Below are 13,933 nucleotides of genomic sequence, written 5' to 3'. Positions count from 1 at the left end.
TGGCGCGACGACTGAGTTTCGGCCGCGGCCGGCTTATAGGCAGTGAACTCATTACCGGTTTGAATTCAGGCGAAGTCATCATATGTATACCGAATCTCGTGGTTGGGATGATAGGTAATCTGATAAGTCAGGTTGTCTCGGCAGCGTGGTAAGCAGGTTGTGATGGCGGTGGAGTACTCAAGGTTTCCTCGTAACCCGAAATACGATTACAGCTGGGACAGACGAGTTCCTAAAATGACTTGAGTTGGCACAACAAGACGCGTGATAGAGTACTTTTCGTTCATTCCATGCCTCACCGACAGGCGTCGATTCGATTTCATATGGGACGGTAACACAGAACACACAGGCTCCAAATATATGCTGCAGACCAGCAGTAGTATGTTGTCCAATTTCTACTTAAATTGTCTCAGTTTCTAGCGTTGCTCCAGAATAGTTACTTCCATTGACTCAAGCCGGCCCACGGATCATGCTGCGACTGCTGCTGCTGTGAGTTCTGAGGCGTGTTGCCGTAGGGGTATTCCTGTTGGGAATAGTGGACTGTCTGTTGGGGTCCCAAAGGCGGAGGACCGGGGGGTGGGGGAGGAGGTACGAAGCCAGGAGGCACGTAGTGCTGTGGTTGGTTCTGGGACTGCTGTGCTTGCATGTTGCCGTATGTGTTGTACTGGTTCTGGCCGAAGGACGCCTGTGTCGGAGGTGGTGATGCTGGACCTCGTCCACCTGCTCCAAGGTTGAAACTGGTCTGGTTCGGGGGAGGAGACGTAGGGCCTAGGTTGCGGCCCCAACTGCTTGGGTTGTATGGTTGACTAAAGGACGACTGATATTGTTGCGCTGTAGGAGTGAACGAGGTGTTCGGCGGGGGGCTGGAGAAGGAAGGATAATTTGCTTGATTGGGAGGAGGTGAGCTCGGAACCTGGTACTGGCCGGTAAAGCTTGTTGAGGGATAACGTGGGGTGCTGTTTTGCCCAAGAGATAGAGGTGTTGGGACTGGTCTGCTAGGTCCCGTCTTCTGTGGTGGCGAAGGCGCATGGTCCATCGACATACGTTCCATCAGACCACGCAGACGCTCTCGCTCTTGCTCGGCTTGTTGACTCTTGTTTGCTGCCTTTTCTTGTTCGATCTGATTGAGGAGCTGGCCGCCTTCAGACCGCCGGTTATTGACGAAGGTCTCTACGTTCTTCTCAAGACTGTCCACTGTCTCCTTCATCTCACTGTACCACCTCTTAGCACTCTGCAACCCAGCTTCGAGGTCCAGGAACTCTTGATAGGCTCTCTTGTACTTGTTCACTACCGACGCTCTCTGCCTCTGAATGGACTCGTATTTGCTCTGCTCTGCGCGGACCCGCTTGTCCTGGAGAAGGTTGTTGAATGCTGCCGTGAGTTCCTTCATCAATGAAGATTGCTTATGGTTTGCCTGAAGGAGTCGATTCTGATGGGGTCTAAACTTCTCCAGTTCCGTCTGGAACAACTGGTTCTCATAATTGGAGATGGATTTCTTGTTCAATATCAGAATTTGTGAGATGTCGTCATTATGAACCTGGAAACGGTCAATTTTAAGTATCGAATAGGGGTTGTGGTGGAGCGTACTTTGTCCTTGAGGTCCTTCAGTACTTGGTTGCGTTCCCTCTTGATCAGATTTAACTTCTTGAGTATCTCCTCAACCCTGTTGATCTGGTCCATGACACTGGGCCTGTCGTCGTCGAAGTCTGCGTCCAGCAGATTGGGTTCGGCAGCAGCTGGGCTCGTGGCGTGGCTTGACTTGGACCTCACCTTGTTGACAGCACGTTGAAAGAGGGCATCTGCGTCACCACTTTGAGCAGCGGTTCGCATCTCCTCCAAGTCGCTCTCATTTTGTCGAAACTTTTGGTATAGTTGCACATCGCTCTTGGACGCTTCATCCAATGCTTCCTTGTAATTTCGAATGTTTCCCCTCAACGTTGCTGTGAGCCGAGAACTTGGTTGCTGGGTCCATTCACTCTCATATTTGGACCGCATCTTCTCGCAAACACTCTCCTCCATATCGAGCTGTTTTGAACTTTTGTCCAAAACAGTCAATATTGAGTCTTTATCAATCTTCAAGGTGTCGAAGATGGAGATGGGATTCTCATGGCCTGCGACGTCATCGCACCATGTCCTGAAGTCCTCGTCCGGTAAAATATCCTGATCGAATCCTCCCTTCAAAACCTGCAGTGCACCAGGCAGCCTCAGGTAGTCAAGACTAGCCGCCATCTCGCTGTTTGCAAGATCGACTCTCTCCGTCTCTGCGCGAACAAGTTTTGCCTTTTCCTCATCATACATACTAGCCGACTCCGTCACCGCCAAAGGGACAATTTTAGCAAACAAATCCGGCCCCGTGATGCGCTGAATGTCCTGCCCGGCGTAAAGTTCGCTCACAGGAATGGGTTTGGCCGCCGGCAGTTTTGCTACTGGTGCCAGACTAGCCTCAGCCGGCACTGTTTGGTGATAAAGGAAATCGTTGTCCTTCACGAACTCTTTCAACTTCTCCTGAATAGTCGTCAAGGTACGTTTCGAAAGATCTGCCAAAAGAACGCCAGTCTCTGCGCTCAAATTTGAGCTCGGGGGCATGGAGCTGGGGAAGTTTGATGAGATCCTATGGGCTTCTTTAGCTTGAACTTCAGCGGCTGTAAGTCTAGCTATAGCGATGCCATGTGAATTTGCGTCGTCATCCGCGATGGCCTGGTAGTACTGAGACTGGGCTGCCGTCAAGTTGTATTTGATCTATCACGCATTAGTCGCAACTCTTCTTCCACCCTATGCTTTTCGGCAGGTCAAGTCCCCCGTGGCCAAAACTCGTCGTTATGGAAAGCCAAACGCACCTGAACGAACAGAAGCCAAACTTTCTCAAATATGGCCTTGTTGACATTTTCCTGAACGCCCTCCACGGCCTGTGAATACAGATACGCGGCCTGGCTGGAGAGTTTTGCAAGCAGTCCGACCTTCTTGTTATCCACGACTTGTTTCTCCAGAAACACCTCCTGGGCCTGAGCAAGTGTGATGCTTATCAGAGTCTTGACCGTCTCTCGGCTCAGGTCTGACGACGGGGCATGCAAGAAGTTCTCGTTGATGTACGTGAACATGCCCGCAGAAGCTTGGAAAGAGTGGTAGGCGGCCTTGAGCCCGGACTCCTCATATCTTGGTTGGTTGGCGGCGTGGCAAGATAGAATGGCGGAGATATTAAAGATTATGGAGGCTTTTTCGAAGGCGAGAGAGTATTGAGCGGTGGACTTGTGCGTAAAGGCGTCAAACCTAAGAAGACGTGGCAGGTCAGCAATTTGGACAAAGATAAGCAGGGGGCGAATCCAGAACGAACCATGTAAATGAGATCTTGATGTGCTGCTCATCGACCGGGAACCGCAAGTCGAGCAGCTCCAGTTGGCCGTAGTACCGGTACAGCAAGTCTCTACCGGCCGTGCTGTCCTTTCCGGCGCCCCTCATATCCTGGCGCAAGCGGTTCAAGGTTGCGCATTCCTCGGCGTAGCGTTCGGGATCATCGCCATACGTGTCTCTGATATATTCCTTCAGCGGTGTCACCCAGTCGATTTCGTTGGTTGCCTTGAGCGGCACCGATATCGTAGGTGTTTGCCCCATGGCGAATGTGTCCTCTGCGTGCTGCAGCAGCTGTGTCGTTGGATATACACACTTGCAGTTGTGTTGCTGTGTCAATGTTGCCTTGCATTTATGAGACTTGCGCTCGAGGTGCGTTGGTGGAGGATCGTGGGGCACTGGAGGTGGGGTTGAATTCAACAGTCAAAGGACAGCAGCGCTCGCAGCGCTGTACAATGTCGATGCCGTGTGGACGTCACCGATTAAATTCACAGGTACCGGTAATGGCATTCGATTGTCGGGATCTGCGGGGTCATGCTGTCGACAATACCGGCGAGTTGAACTTAACGATTAATCAACGAGGTGGCAGAATCGTTTCTCGTGCAGCAGTGACGAAGTTGGGCCTTTGGTGGGATGTACCGGGAGTCGTAGGGTCGTAGCGACTAAGACAGCATTTGCGCAGCGCGGCTATTCCGTCACAGGCAGGCACATGAATAACACAGCACAGGTTGACGGAGAAAGCATAAGAATTTAAAGTCGGGTTTGGGATGAGCATCTAGCCGCCGATCTTAGAAATCTCTCGTCTCTCTGAGTCAGTGACTTTGGCTTCTAAGTGCCTCGTGGCAGGCGGAGTCTATCGTCAGTGCGCCACACTGTAACATCGTCGGCTTCCCTGCTCCAGACAAGCAAGAAACACCAAGGAGTTTTCTACAGTATCGGACAGTATCGGAAAATAGCTGGCAACTCGAATAGCAATAGATCATCTTTCGAAGTTGAATGTCGCCGTTATCGTCAATCTAAAGTGCTCGACTCCTCAGTTTCGATTTCTTATATTGCTGACCTCTCCAAGTCGAAGGTCCGCCACAGTTCCCACTTGCAGGTCTAAAATGTATCACAGTCTTGGCACTCCGTCGAATCTCCATGTTACCGTACGTGACGACATTGGGTTTGCACAAGTAGGTAAAAAGACGACGCAAGCTCATCTCACCGCCGCGCCGACACCGCTTGATATTGGTCAATTTGCATTGTAGTCCCAGCACTGGAGGGGCGTGTTGCCCGCAGGATCTCTCAAGCACGATAACGCCGTCATTTTGATGCCAGCAAGTCGGTTGAGCGCTCGCAAGCCATCACGGCCGTGTACTCAAGTCGAGTTGCGCTGCAGTGCGACGACACAGCCCCAAAACTTCCAGTCTTCTTCTAATTTAGTTTGTTCCTTTCTGGCGTGTCCCATCTCTCGTTGTCTTTGCTTCCAAGACCATCGAGGATCGGGCATACAGCAGCCCAAATACTACCATCATAGAAATAAACCACACTTATGCAGGCGACAGTCCAGTCAGCAGGCTCGGTGTCTCTCAATCAGGTGTCATTGGCTGGACTATGTAATTCTCTTCACCAGAAACAACAGGGATGTTTCCGGGGCGGTTACGGCCAGAGGGGTCCCCCGAATAAATCAGTATTGACCCACTAGCAGACAAGATGTTGGGGTGCAGCAGGCGCGCTGTTGCAACTGTTCTCAGCAGTCAGCAGTAGATCGCAGCATTTGGCCAATTCTGCGGCCATGTGCGGCCATGAGAATATTATATGCGAGATCAAGTTGAGGTGGTTACAAAAAATATATATATACATAATTGCTCAAGGCGGATCGGTATCCAGTTTTGATTATTTATGTGTACTTGTCATTGGTAGAGAAGAGTGGCCCTCAGGCTCAGATTCGTGCTATTCTACAAGTTGGACCGGTTCGAGATCGAGGCTCAGATTCCTAGCCCTCATCCGTTGCTGCCAAACGCCCGAGGATTCCCTTCCTCAACACCACCGGCTCATGCAATGCAGTCTCTATGTCTCTCTATGGTATGAATATGTTCACAGAGGTGTGTTCTGCACCTTTCGCTTTCGTATCGGTACAGCATCACAACGCGCCTAGTCAGTCAAAAACGTGCACGTTCATCCTGAGCCTGAACCGGCATCTCTCTTGGGCTCTTCACCAGGCTTTTTCTCCACCTTCTCATCTAACTTCTTGTCGTTATTGGATTGGTCCGCTGGCTTTTGGTGAGCAGAGTGGTTTGTTATGTTGTGCCACAAAGACTTGAGGAAGCCCTCGGTCTGATGAAATTCGGGATTATTGTCTTCGGATCTAGGCTGGAACTTAGCAGGACGCTCGTCGAGGTTTGCAAAGGGCACTTACCCAGACATGTTGACATTCATGATCCGTTTCGCCGTCTTATCGCCCATCTCGTCCGCTAGCATCTCGAGAATGGTCCTCTGGTTGGAAGTGAGATATTTCGGCATCGTAACGCGGAACTCGACCTTTAGGTCACCAGACCCGCCTCTTCGACCGCCAAGTTTCTTCATGCCCATGCCACCAAGAGTCATCTTGTCTCCCGTATTGGTGCCTGTGCCGACTTTGACGTCGACCTGCCCGTCCAGAGTGGGAACCGTGACGTGGCCGCCAAGCATGGCTGTCGTGAAAGGGATGGCCGCCGTATACAGGATGTCTGAGCCAGATCGCTTGAACTTGGCATCAGCCGCCACCCGAACGAGTACATAGAGATCTCCTCGGGCCGTCCTAGCCTTGGGATCGACGCCTTGACCGGTGGCAGGAGCATCGCCCTCCCCGTCCACCCTCAGTCTCATACCGTCCTCAATCCCTCCCGGTATGTCGATCGTGATCGTTTTGCGTTCTTTGACAACTCCTTCTCCAGCGCAGCTTCTGCATTCAGACCCCCTAGGTACGGTCTGGCCTGTGCCCTGGCAGCTACCGCACGTCGAAGCCATCTGGAATCCGCCAGTCATGAAGTGTACTTGGGTGCCAGAACCACCACATGACCTGCACTCCGTCCGTTTCGTGCCTTTCTTCAAGCCACTTCCCTCACACGTATTGCATGACACGGCAGGATGTATGGTGATGGTTTTGTTCGTCCCCTTTGCCGCTTCCATGAATGATATGCTGGTCTGAACCTCAATGTTCTCCCCAACTAATATCTCCTGTTGAAAGGGGTTCCTGGCACGCCGGCCACCACCACCAAACCCCCAGCGCCACCGGTGAAAGCAGAGAAGATATCTTCGAAGTTGATATTTGCGCCGAAACCCCCCTGGCCGCCGCCAAAGCCGGAGAATGGATGCCCGCCACCGCCGAAGGGGTGGCCTCCGGCACCTGGATGAGGTTGCCCGTTAGGATCGAATCCAGAGGCACCAAATTGATCGAATTGTTCCTTCTTCTTTGGATCCGAGAGTATTTCGTAGGCGGACTGGATTTCGCCGAACTTATCCTTGGACGTTGGGTCCTTGTTGGTATCAGGATGGTATTTCTTGGCCAGGCCATAGTACGCTTTCTTGATATCTGCAGCGGAGGCTGACTTGCCCACACCGAGTGTTTTGTAGGGGTCCGTGACGGCAAGGGAGGTACGGGTTGCGTGAAATGGCTATGTATGCCTTGTTAGTCAAGGGTTGAAACGCTGCCGCAATCGGTTATACTTGCCCGTCTATGTAGTAGAGCCGGAGATGCAGACTTTGCTGTACATTTCGACGCCCTCCTCGCGACGGAACTGATTGTTCGGTCGGGCTCGCGCTTCCCAATGTTTTGCCGTAACCTCTGCCTTCGAGTAATTTGGGCGGGGGAAATCAGTCGCGACGGAAGTGCGGCCTTGTTTAAAACGCTCGAATTCATCTTCGTCCAGTACAATAACTCATATGGGATTTGAAAACGTGGGCTTCATGATAGGCCGGGTCGGATCAGAACTGAAGATAGCATGGAAAGTGCCAGAATAGACAAACGTTGGATGCTATCATCGAAGCTTCACAATTTTTCTAGAAACCGGCGCGGAGCTAAGATTGATACGATGACAAGAACCCCGGTCTCAATTGAATGCCTCAGGCATTCAGCCGAAACTGCAGGGGGCTTGCTAAAGTGCTTGCTAATAGCTGCGCTCAACGCGTCCCGCGTCGGAGGGTCGGGCTGCACAGGTCGAACGCCCAGCCACCGATGTCGAAACTCAGAATGCGCCTCCAAAAAATATATATGTCAACCAAAAAGTAGGAAATACGTTGGTAATCAATCATATACGATATAATTCGGGGTTGAAGCGAGGAGATGCGCATTTCGTAATGATATATCATTAAAAGGAGAAGCTCTTGATTTCTTCAAGTTCATAATCCCCATCTAAGGGATCCCTGTAGCGCCAAAAACTCCGTGTTCCCAATGCCAGAAAAATTGCGGCGAGGCGCCCCCCAACATTACCGCCATGGTATGAAACATTTACAAAGTAGCCAAAGCTCCGTATACCCAGAATCAACTATATCATGGCATTGGCGACGAGTGAGGTTTTTTCTTGTCTCTTCTCGGCTTGATGACGCCAGGACACCTGACTTTGTGAAGGAAACCAACAACGACGTCATTCTCCTGGATGCCGACTCCATTAAAGTGTTTTCTGACCACTTTGGCGAGGTCCTCTTTGCTTTGCCGTCTGTACTCTTGCTTTCGAGCCATCGTAGGAGAGTGTAATCCGACGCCGGGTCTTGAGAGCACCCATTGGTGGTATGAATTGGAGAAGGCGGTCGGCGTGTCGAGGCGGTATTCGCGGCGGTACTCGTGTAGCACGTCTCGATCAAACGATGACCATTGCAGCTGTAGGGACACATGTATGTAAGCCAAAATGAGATAGAGCATCGAGGGAGAGGTTCGGTCGTACCCCCGGTTGTGTCACTGCCGCCGCTGTTGCTGCTGTCGCAGTCGACTCCTGGCCGTTGATCGACGTTACGTCTCGCAACTGAGACCCCGTGGAACTGGCAACTCGGCGGAGCTTGCCACTCGAGTGGTGATGGTTATACGAGCCATGGCCGTTGCGCTCCTTGACGCTCGGAGTTTCCGACTTTGCATCGTCGTGATTCGTCTTGGATTTGGGGGGCATCGTAGTAGTGGTGTTGATGTCTTCAATGCTTAAGATGTCGAGTAGAGTGATAAGGATGAGCTAAACAGAAACGACGCCAAAGTATGCAGTAACATTCCCGTATATACATAAATGTCGGGTGCTAACGAACAGGCGAATCCACACGCTGGGAAGTTTGGAAGAGGAGAATTCGGCAGTCAGAATACATTGGTGTGGCCCTGTGGGAGGAGATCAGCACAGAGCGGCGAGACGCAGAATCCGACCGCATGGGAAATTCTCTTGATCGGGGGCTCGAGGAAACAGCCACCGAGTGACCAGTGACATCAGCGCTTTGAGTTCTCTTTATTCTCCAACCCCCGCTTCGAAGGGTGCAAAGGGTGGGACCTACCCTGCATTTTGACAGTTACAAATGTGGGGTCGGTATTTCGTACCTCGTATGGTCCCTTTTTTCCCGGAATTTCTAAGTTGCTTCCGAAGCATGAGCAGGCACGAGGCCGAGCTCTTAGAATCATTCGAACTTGAGGCGTATGAAGTGCTCATTATGCTAATTGCAACTCATCGCTTGCAGCAGCTCCAGAACAATATGGTAGACTACATGGCAAACTTCCGAATGGTTTAACATGCAATACCGGGCACAAAATCAGGTGGACTGCATGATTGTCAACGAACAATGTCTGCGAGGTAAGTCATTGAGGCTTGCTCTCTATTGTATCTTATTGTGTGAGTCCATAAAGCTGCATTAGGTTGATGAATGCTCAATAATAGGACGAAAATACGCGACTAATCGGACTTCTTGTTCCTCCAACTCAACCTATTTGACCATTCCAACAGCAAAGGCAAGACTTGGAGACAGCGCCAGTGAGTGATGACGAACATGTACTGTAGCTTTTCATATACCGTCTCCTTTGGCAGCTTCTGATATTCGGGAGGACCGCCGGCAGCAAACGCTTCATCAAGACCGGGTGTCAGCCCTGATTTCTCCGGGTCGTACCCTATCCTTTCGTTGGTAACAGGGTCGTAATCATAAAGGTACGCTTCGCGTTGACGTATCCCGCCCCATTGGCAAAATATGTTGGGTAAATATAGCGTGTAGGGGTCCAAGGTGCCGTACTTCGTTGTAATAAGACGGTTATCATCATGTTTGGTCTCGTTATCGTCATCTGATGATGATGTCGATTCCGTCTCTGTCTCGCACAACGCCTCAAGACGCTCAGTCCATTCTTCGATGTGCGTATTCCGGTCAGCAATGCGGTCCAGGTAAGCCTGACGGTTCTTGAGGGTGCCTCTGGTGTTACGCCTGAGGGCCAGCACGTCGGCCCCGTTCCAGGCCCTCTCGTACAGGACCCAATCTTCTATCATGCTCACCCACGATTCGTGCTGGCGCTGGCTCGAGGAGGCGATAGCTACCCTAAGATGCATAGACCGCAGATACTTGACATGAAAAGCAGATATTCGAGACTGCTTGTTGGAATACTGGTCGTCTGGGAACTCTAGATACTCTTCTATGATGTCCCTTGTCTCGGTTATCTCCTTTTCAAGGCGGTCGAGCAGCCAGTCAGTATCTTTGGAGCCATCCTCCATCTCGGCATAGAATGACGCGCACTTATCAATGATATCCCTGAGAGCTCGTTTGTAGCATTTGAGAGTGTCCGGCCGAAGCCCAACCGTCTCCATGATAGGGGAATTTCCTGCCGACGGTTTGACTTTGTTGAGGCCGGCTTGATATCGGAGGGTCTGGATCAGAGCATCGACGTCCTCCAGGGTGCATTCTTCTTCCGTGGGTTCTGATTGGCTTACAGCTATCCTTTTTCTCTTGGTTGCCGACCGTCCAGACCGACTCGAGGCAGACCGTTTCTGTCCCGCCTTTGCCTTTTCTTTCCCCTTTGTCTTGACTGCACGAGCTTGCTTCTCCTTAGCCGAGTCTTCCGCACTGACCTCGCCCCCGAGGCGACGCTTCAAGTTTAGAGCTCCTGCCCGCTGCTCAAGCCCGTAAAAGAAGGCAGGATCGGTACACGAATGGTCAACATACGTAGGGCTCTTGTGCTTGTCGAAAAGCGCAGGTGGCGGTGCTGCAAGCTCATGATGAAGCCGTACGGTCTGTAGGGCATCACGAAGTAATGACTGCGATCTTCTCACCAATGACTTGACTGCGGCGTCTTGGGCAGGCGGATTCTCGTGCCCAAGTTCCAAAAATTTCTCGAACGTCTCCTTGAAATCATTATTGGCCACGAGTTGGCCGCTTTGCCATACCGCCGATGGAGGAATCTTGTTGTCATACAGGAAAAATCGCATGTCCCGCGCGTGTTGATTCACTTCGTCGCTATAGGGCATTGGGGCTAGGTTGTCGTAGCGTTTGGACAATACCGGTATCCACTCAGCCACTGTCGACTCATTCTCGGTAGCCAGGTCTCTGAGGTGCTTATCAAATATGGGCAAGATGGCGATGAGCCTGTCGTAAAGAGAATCCCACCATGCATCCTGCTCTGGTGGTTGGCTTTTGAAGGGTTTCTGGCAATTGTGCGCGTGGATGGCGTTCAGGGGTGATATAATATCACCGTAGACCTCATCAACCAGATATTGGATCTGAGAAGTGTATTTTTGAGGCTGGAACCCTACTGGGAAGTTGGTGAGTTGCTCCTCGACGACATCGACCATTGCAGCCCAGTCAACATCTGCCTTTCTGGTTACTTGATTGTGTGCCATTGCTCCGAAATCATGCCAGCTAATGCATGCGTTCTTCGGATCTTGTAGTGATGGCTTCAATTGCCAAGTCAGGCCGAGGTTATATTGTCGGAATTGTGAGAGATGGCGGGGAAGAAATAGTAGGAGGCTTAAGGGGATACCGTTAATCTTCTTGGGCTGAACTGGATGAGGTCAAATTTAGCAGCTTACACGCAAACGAATATATGTTAAAATGCGTCCCTATATAATCTCTCAAAGTGGCGCAAGTATCTCGACGTCGACGGATTCCATGGAAGATGACAAAGGAGCAGAACGAAAACGGTAGACTTGTCAACACAGTATCTTTCCCTACGTATAACACAATATACTGTAATAAAATATAACTTGCGGGCCCAAGATAGTCAAGTATAAACTAGTTAGCTATTAATGCAATGACTGTATTTGCCAATAAGAAGAGGATGTATATGGATTCTCCACACTATTAGCATTGGGGCATGATACAACAAGCTATATAACTTGTTTGCAGTGCTTAGCATTTTCCTAGAGAAACTATCTCATACGGTGAATACCGGGATTCCCAGGGATTCCCAGTCCAGTCCACTTATCCGCATCCGGCTACGAGTGAGTCATATTCTTTAACATTTAGCTCGAGTCTTTAATGAACATTTAGGATTCTCTTTCGGCGTAACTCCCGTGGCATTCCACCTTTATAATACTTATGAAGATTTGAAATCTTTTATTTTACATAATTATTGCTAAAGACCGCTTTTACTTTCCATGCTGTGCATAGTTTATCTCGAGAGCGGCGCCATATACCAGACTTTACACTATAGTGTCCGTCGAGAGGCTTTATTTCATTCGTTCTCCTTGTTACTGACGAGAGACGACGTGCATCATGGAGTACCCAAAAACCGAAAATGAGACTTGCTACGAGGTGCGCGAAATTCCGCAGAAGCACAAGGGGATGGTTGCTACGCGTGATATCCCCGTTGGTGAACTTATACTACGCGAGAAGTATATCCTTGCGTGCAATCAAACAAAATACCCTGCCGAAACCAAAAAGCTGATGGAAGGCTTTGACGCCCTCTCAGATGAGAAACAGAGCCAGGTGATGGCCCTCTGGAAACACGAGACTCCCGGTTACGATATCATTTTCAGAGAATCATTGAGGGCCTGTCGTCAAGAATATGATTGGCTACCTGAAAGCCAGGACAATGAGTTTTTGAAGTTTTTGCATATTTTCCAGACGAATGCGTACATGATCCAAGTCGAGGAGATGGATGATGACGAAGACCAACCCCTCTTAGCCCTGTTTATAGTTGCCAGTCGGATCAACCACTCATGTTATCCCAATACGACCTATAGGTTCGAGGACAAAAAGTACATGACGATAAGGGCCTCACGTCCCATCGTGAAGGGAGAGGAGATCACGAACTATTATGTCTCGGCAGGCAACCCATCTCGAAAGTCGGATTTACAGGTCGCATGGGGCTTTGAGTGCGCGTGTCCCGTATGCTGTCGAAATGATCCGACGGTGGACTCGGATGCTTTCGAGAAGATACTCGTAGACATCGCAAAACTGAAAAATTCCAGGGACACGGGGGGGGAGATCAACGGCATCAAAGTAGTCAGAAAGTTTCGTGGCGACCAGGATCGTCTCAAACGTATGCTCGACCAGACTGAACAGCGTTTGGCATTATACGACAAGCTTAACTGGGTACCCGAACTGCGTTGCGAGTAAGAAATCCTTGCGGCATACCCCTTTTGAGATATTAGCAGCTGGAAACATAAATTGACCTTGTGAAACAAAGACACGCCACTAGAAGCGATATATCCCGCCACCTCTGGGACCTCACCAAGGTTCCAAAATATTTAGAAATACGGTTGGAGTCGGCGAAAGAAGCTATACGCTGGGGTAAGGTCGATTACGGCCCGGACACGAACTTCTTTGTCCCGCATTTCGTAGACGTCGTAAGAAGGCTCGAGGCCGCGTTAAACCCGCCTTCTGAAGACGACGCTGCAGAAGATGCTGATCCCGCAGATGCAGGTGACGAGGATGGAGCTTAGATGGATCAATTACAACTGAAGCACGTTTAATCACGTTTTACGGTTGCTCCCTGGATTCTTCAAGGTATAAGATGATCATGAAGTGGCTCTTGACAGGTTAATGAGAGAATATCATCTAATCCAAACCTCCCCTTTGTGAATCACTAACTCAACTCTGGGAACCCCGTAAATGTCATCAAGCTTGAAAAGACAACGAAATTGGACCAATATTGGATTTTATTAGCTTAGAATGCATAATCGCGCGTTATTATTTGAGTACAGACAGAGAAGGTGGTTAATCGCTTCTCTTCTCGGTTGAATAACCCGCCTCTGAGAACTCATATTATATCTAGGAAAATCAGCACTCTGGCCAGTTTGGATGACAGTTGTCCACCGTACCTGCAACACCCTCTAACCCCATCCTCCTGCTTGGAATGCCTATTCTGGTTCCAGTCTCTTAGCACATATGTGATGTGAATTTCTCCAGCCATGCCCTCCCGACGTTCGGACCGATTTCGTCTCCGAGAGTCCGCAACCCTTCGAGTTCGTCATCTTAGGGATGGTTGCGGCTAATGAGAAATACTCATACGACGTATTTACAAAGCATTAATTCGTTATGTTCCACGAAAACGAAATTAGCTGGCAATTTATCCCTATGGGCAAAATACCACAAGTCAAAGGAATCAGAATATTGGCCGGCTACTCGATATCTTTCGAACACGAGTCTATCTGGAGTTTTACAGAGGTGGAACATTTGAAAA

General features: G+C 50.1%; 5 protein-coding genes across 5 annotated transcripts; 1 reads left to right on the top strand and 4 right to left on the bottom strand.

Annotated features, from left to right (window-relative positions):
• Nucleotides 1-257: 257 nt before the first annotated feature.
• Nucleotides 258-3,761, bottom strand: BCR38DRAFT_198156 (BRO1-like domain-containing protein). Its single transcript, XM_040854077.1, has 4 exons — nucleotides 3,329-3,761; nucleotides 2,835-3,264; nucleotides 1,585-2,736; nucleotides 258-1,534 (listed from the first exon to the last, which is right to left on the bottom strand). Exons 1-4 carry the CDS (start codon nucleotides 3,604-3,606, stop codon nucleotides 434-436), a joined length of 2,961 nt encoding a protein of 986 aa, XP_040716632.1. The 5' UTR covers nucleotides 3,607-3,761; the 3' UTR covers nucleotides 258-433.
• Nucleotides 3,762-5,192: 1,431 nt separating this feature from the next.
• On the bottom strand, nucleotides 5,193-7,402 carry BCR38DRAFT_432900 (chaperone DnaJ). The gene is made up of 4 exons (XM_040860215.1): nucleotides 7,037-7,402; nucleotides 6,582-6,980; nucleotides 5,744-6,543; nucleotides 5,193-5,692 (listed from the first exon to the last, which is right to left on the bottom strand). Exons 1-4 carry the CDS (start codon nucleotides 7,223-7,225, stop codon nucleotides 5,503-5,505), a joined length of 1,578 nt encoding a protein of 525 aa, XP_040716631.1. The 5' UTR covers nucleotides 7,226-7,402; the 3' UTR covers nucleotides 5,193-5,502.
• Nucleotides 7,403-7,630: 228 nt separating this feature from the next.
• Nucleotides 7,631-8,773, bottom strand: BCR38DRAFT_432898 (uncharacterized protein). The gene is made up of 2 exons (XM_040860214.1): nucleotides 8,247-8,773; nucleotides 7,631-8,182 (listed from the first exon to the last, which is right to left on the bottom strand). The coding sequence occupies exons 1-2, from the start codon at nucleotides 8,463-8,465 to the stop codon at nucleotides 7,856-7,858; spliced, it is 546 nt and encodes a 181-aa protein (XP_040716630.1). The 5' UTR covers nucleotides 8,466-8,773; the 3' UTR covers nucleotides 7,631-7,855.
• A 147-nt stretch (nucleotides 8,774-8,920) lies between these two features.
• BCR38DRAFT_523922 (uncharacterized protein) lies at nucleotides 8,921-11,147 on the bottom strand (the record flags this gene model as incomplete). The annotated part of the gene is made up of 1 exon (XM_040865276.1): nucleotides 8,921-11,147. The coding sequence occupies one exon, from the start codon at nucleotides 11,145-11,147 to the stop codon at nucleotides 9,225-9,227; it is 1,923 nt and encodes a 640-aa protein (XP_040716629.1). The 3' UTR covers nucleotides 8,921-9,224.
• Nucleotides 11,148-12,021: 874 nt separating this feature from the next.
• BCR38DRAFT_409168 (uncharacterized protein) lies at nucleotides 12,022-13,193 on the top strand (the record flags this gene model as incomplete). Its single annotated transcript, XM_040858348.1, has 2 exons — nucleotides 12,022-12,863; nucleotides 12,938-13,193. The coding sequence occupies 2 exons, from the start codon at nucleotides 12,022-12,024 to the stop codon at nucleotides 13,191-13,193; spliced, it is 1,098 nt and encodes a 365-aa protein (XP_040716628.1).
• Nucleotides 13,194-13,933: the final 740 nt, after the last annotated feature.

Source organism: Pseudomassariella vexata (genome assembly GCF_002105095.1).
Source record: "Pseudomassariella vexata strain CBS 129021 chromosome Unknown BCR38scaffold_6, whole genome shotgun sequence".
Lineage (NCBI taxonomy): Eukaryota > Fungi > Ascomycota > Sordariomycetes > Amphisphaeriales > Pseudomassariaceae > Pseudomassariella > Pseudomassariella vexata.
This window is presented reverse-complemented; position numbering and strand designations above follow the sequence as displayed.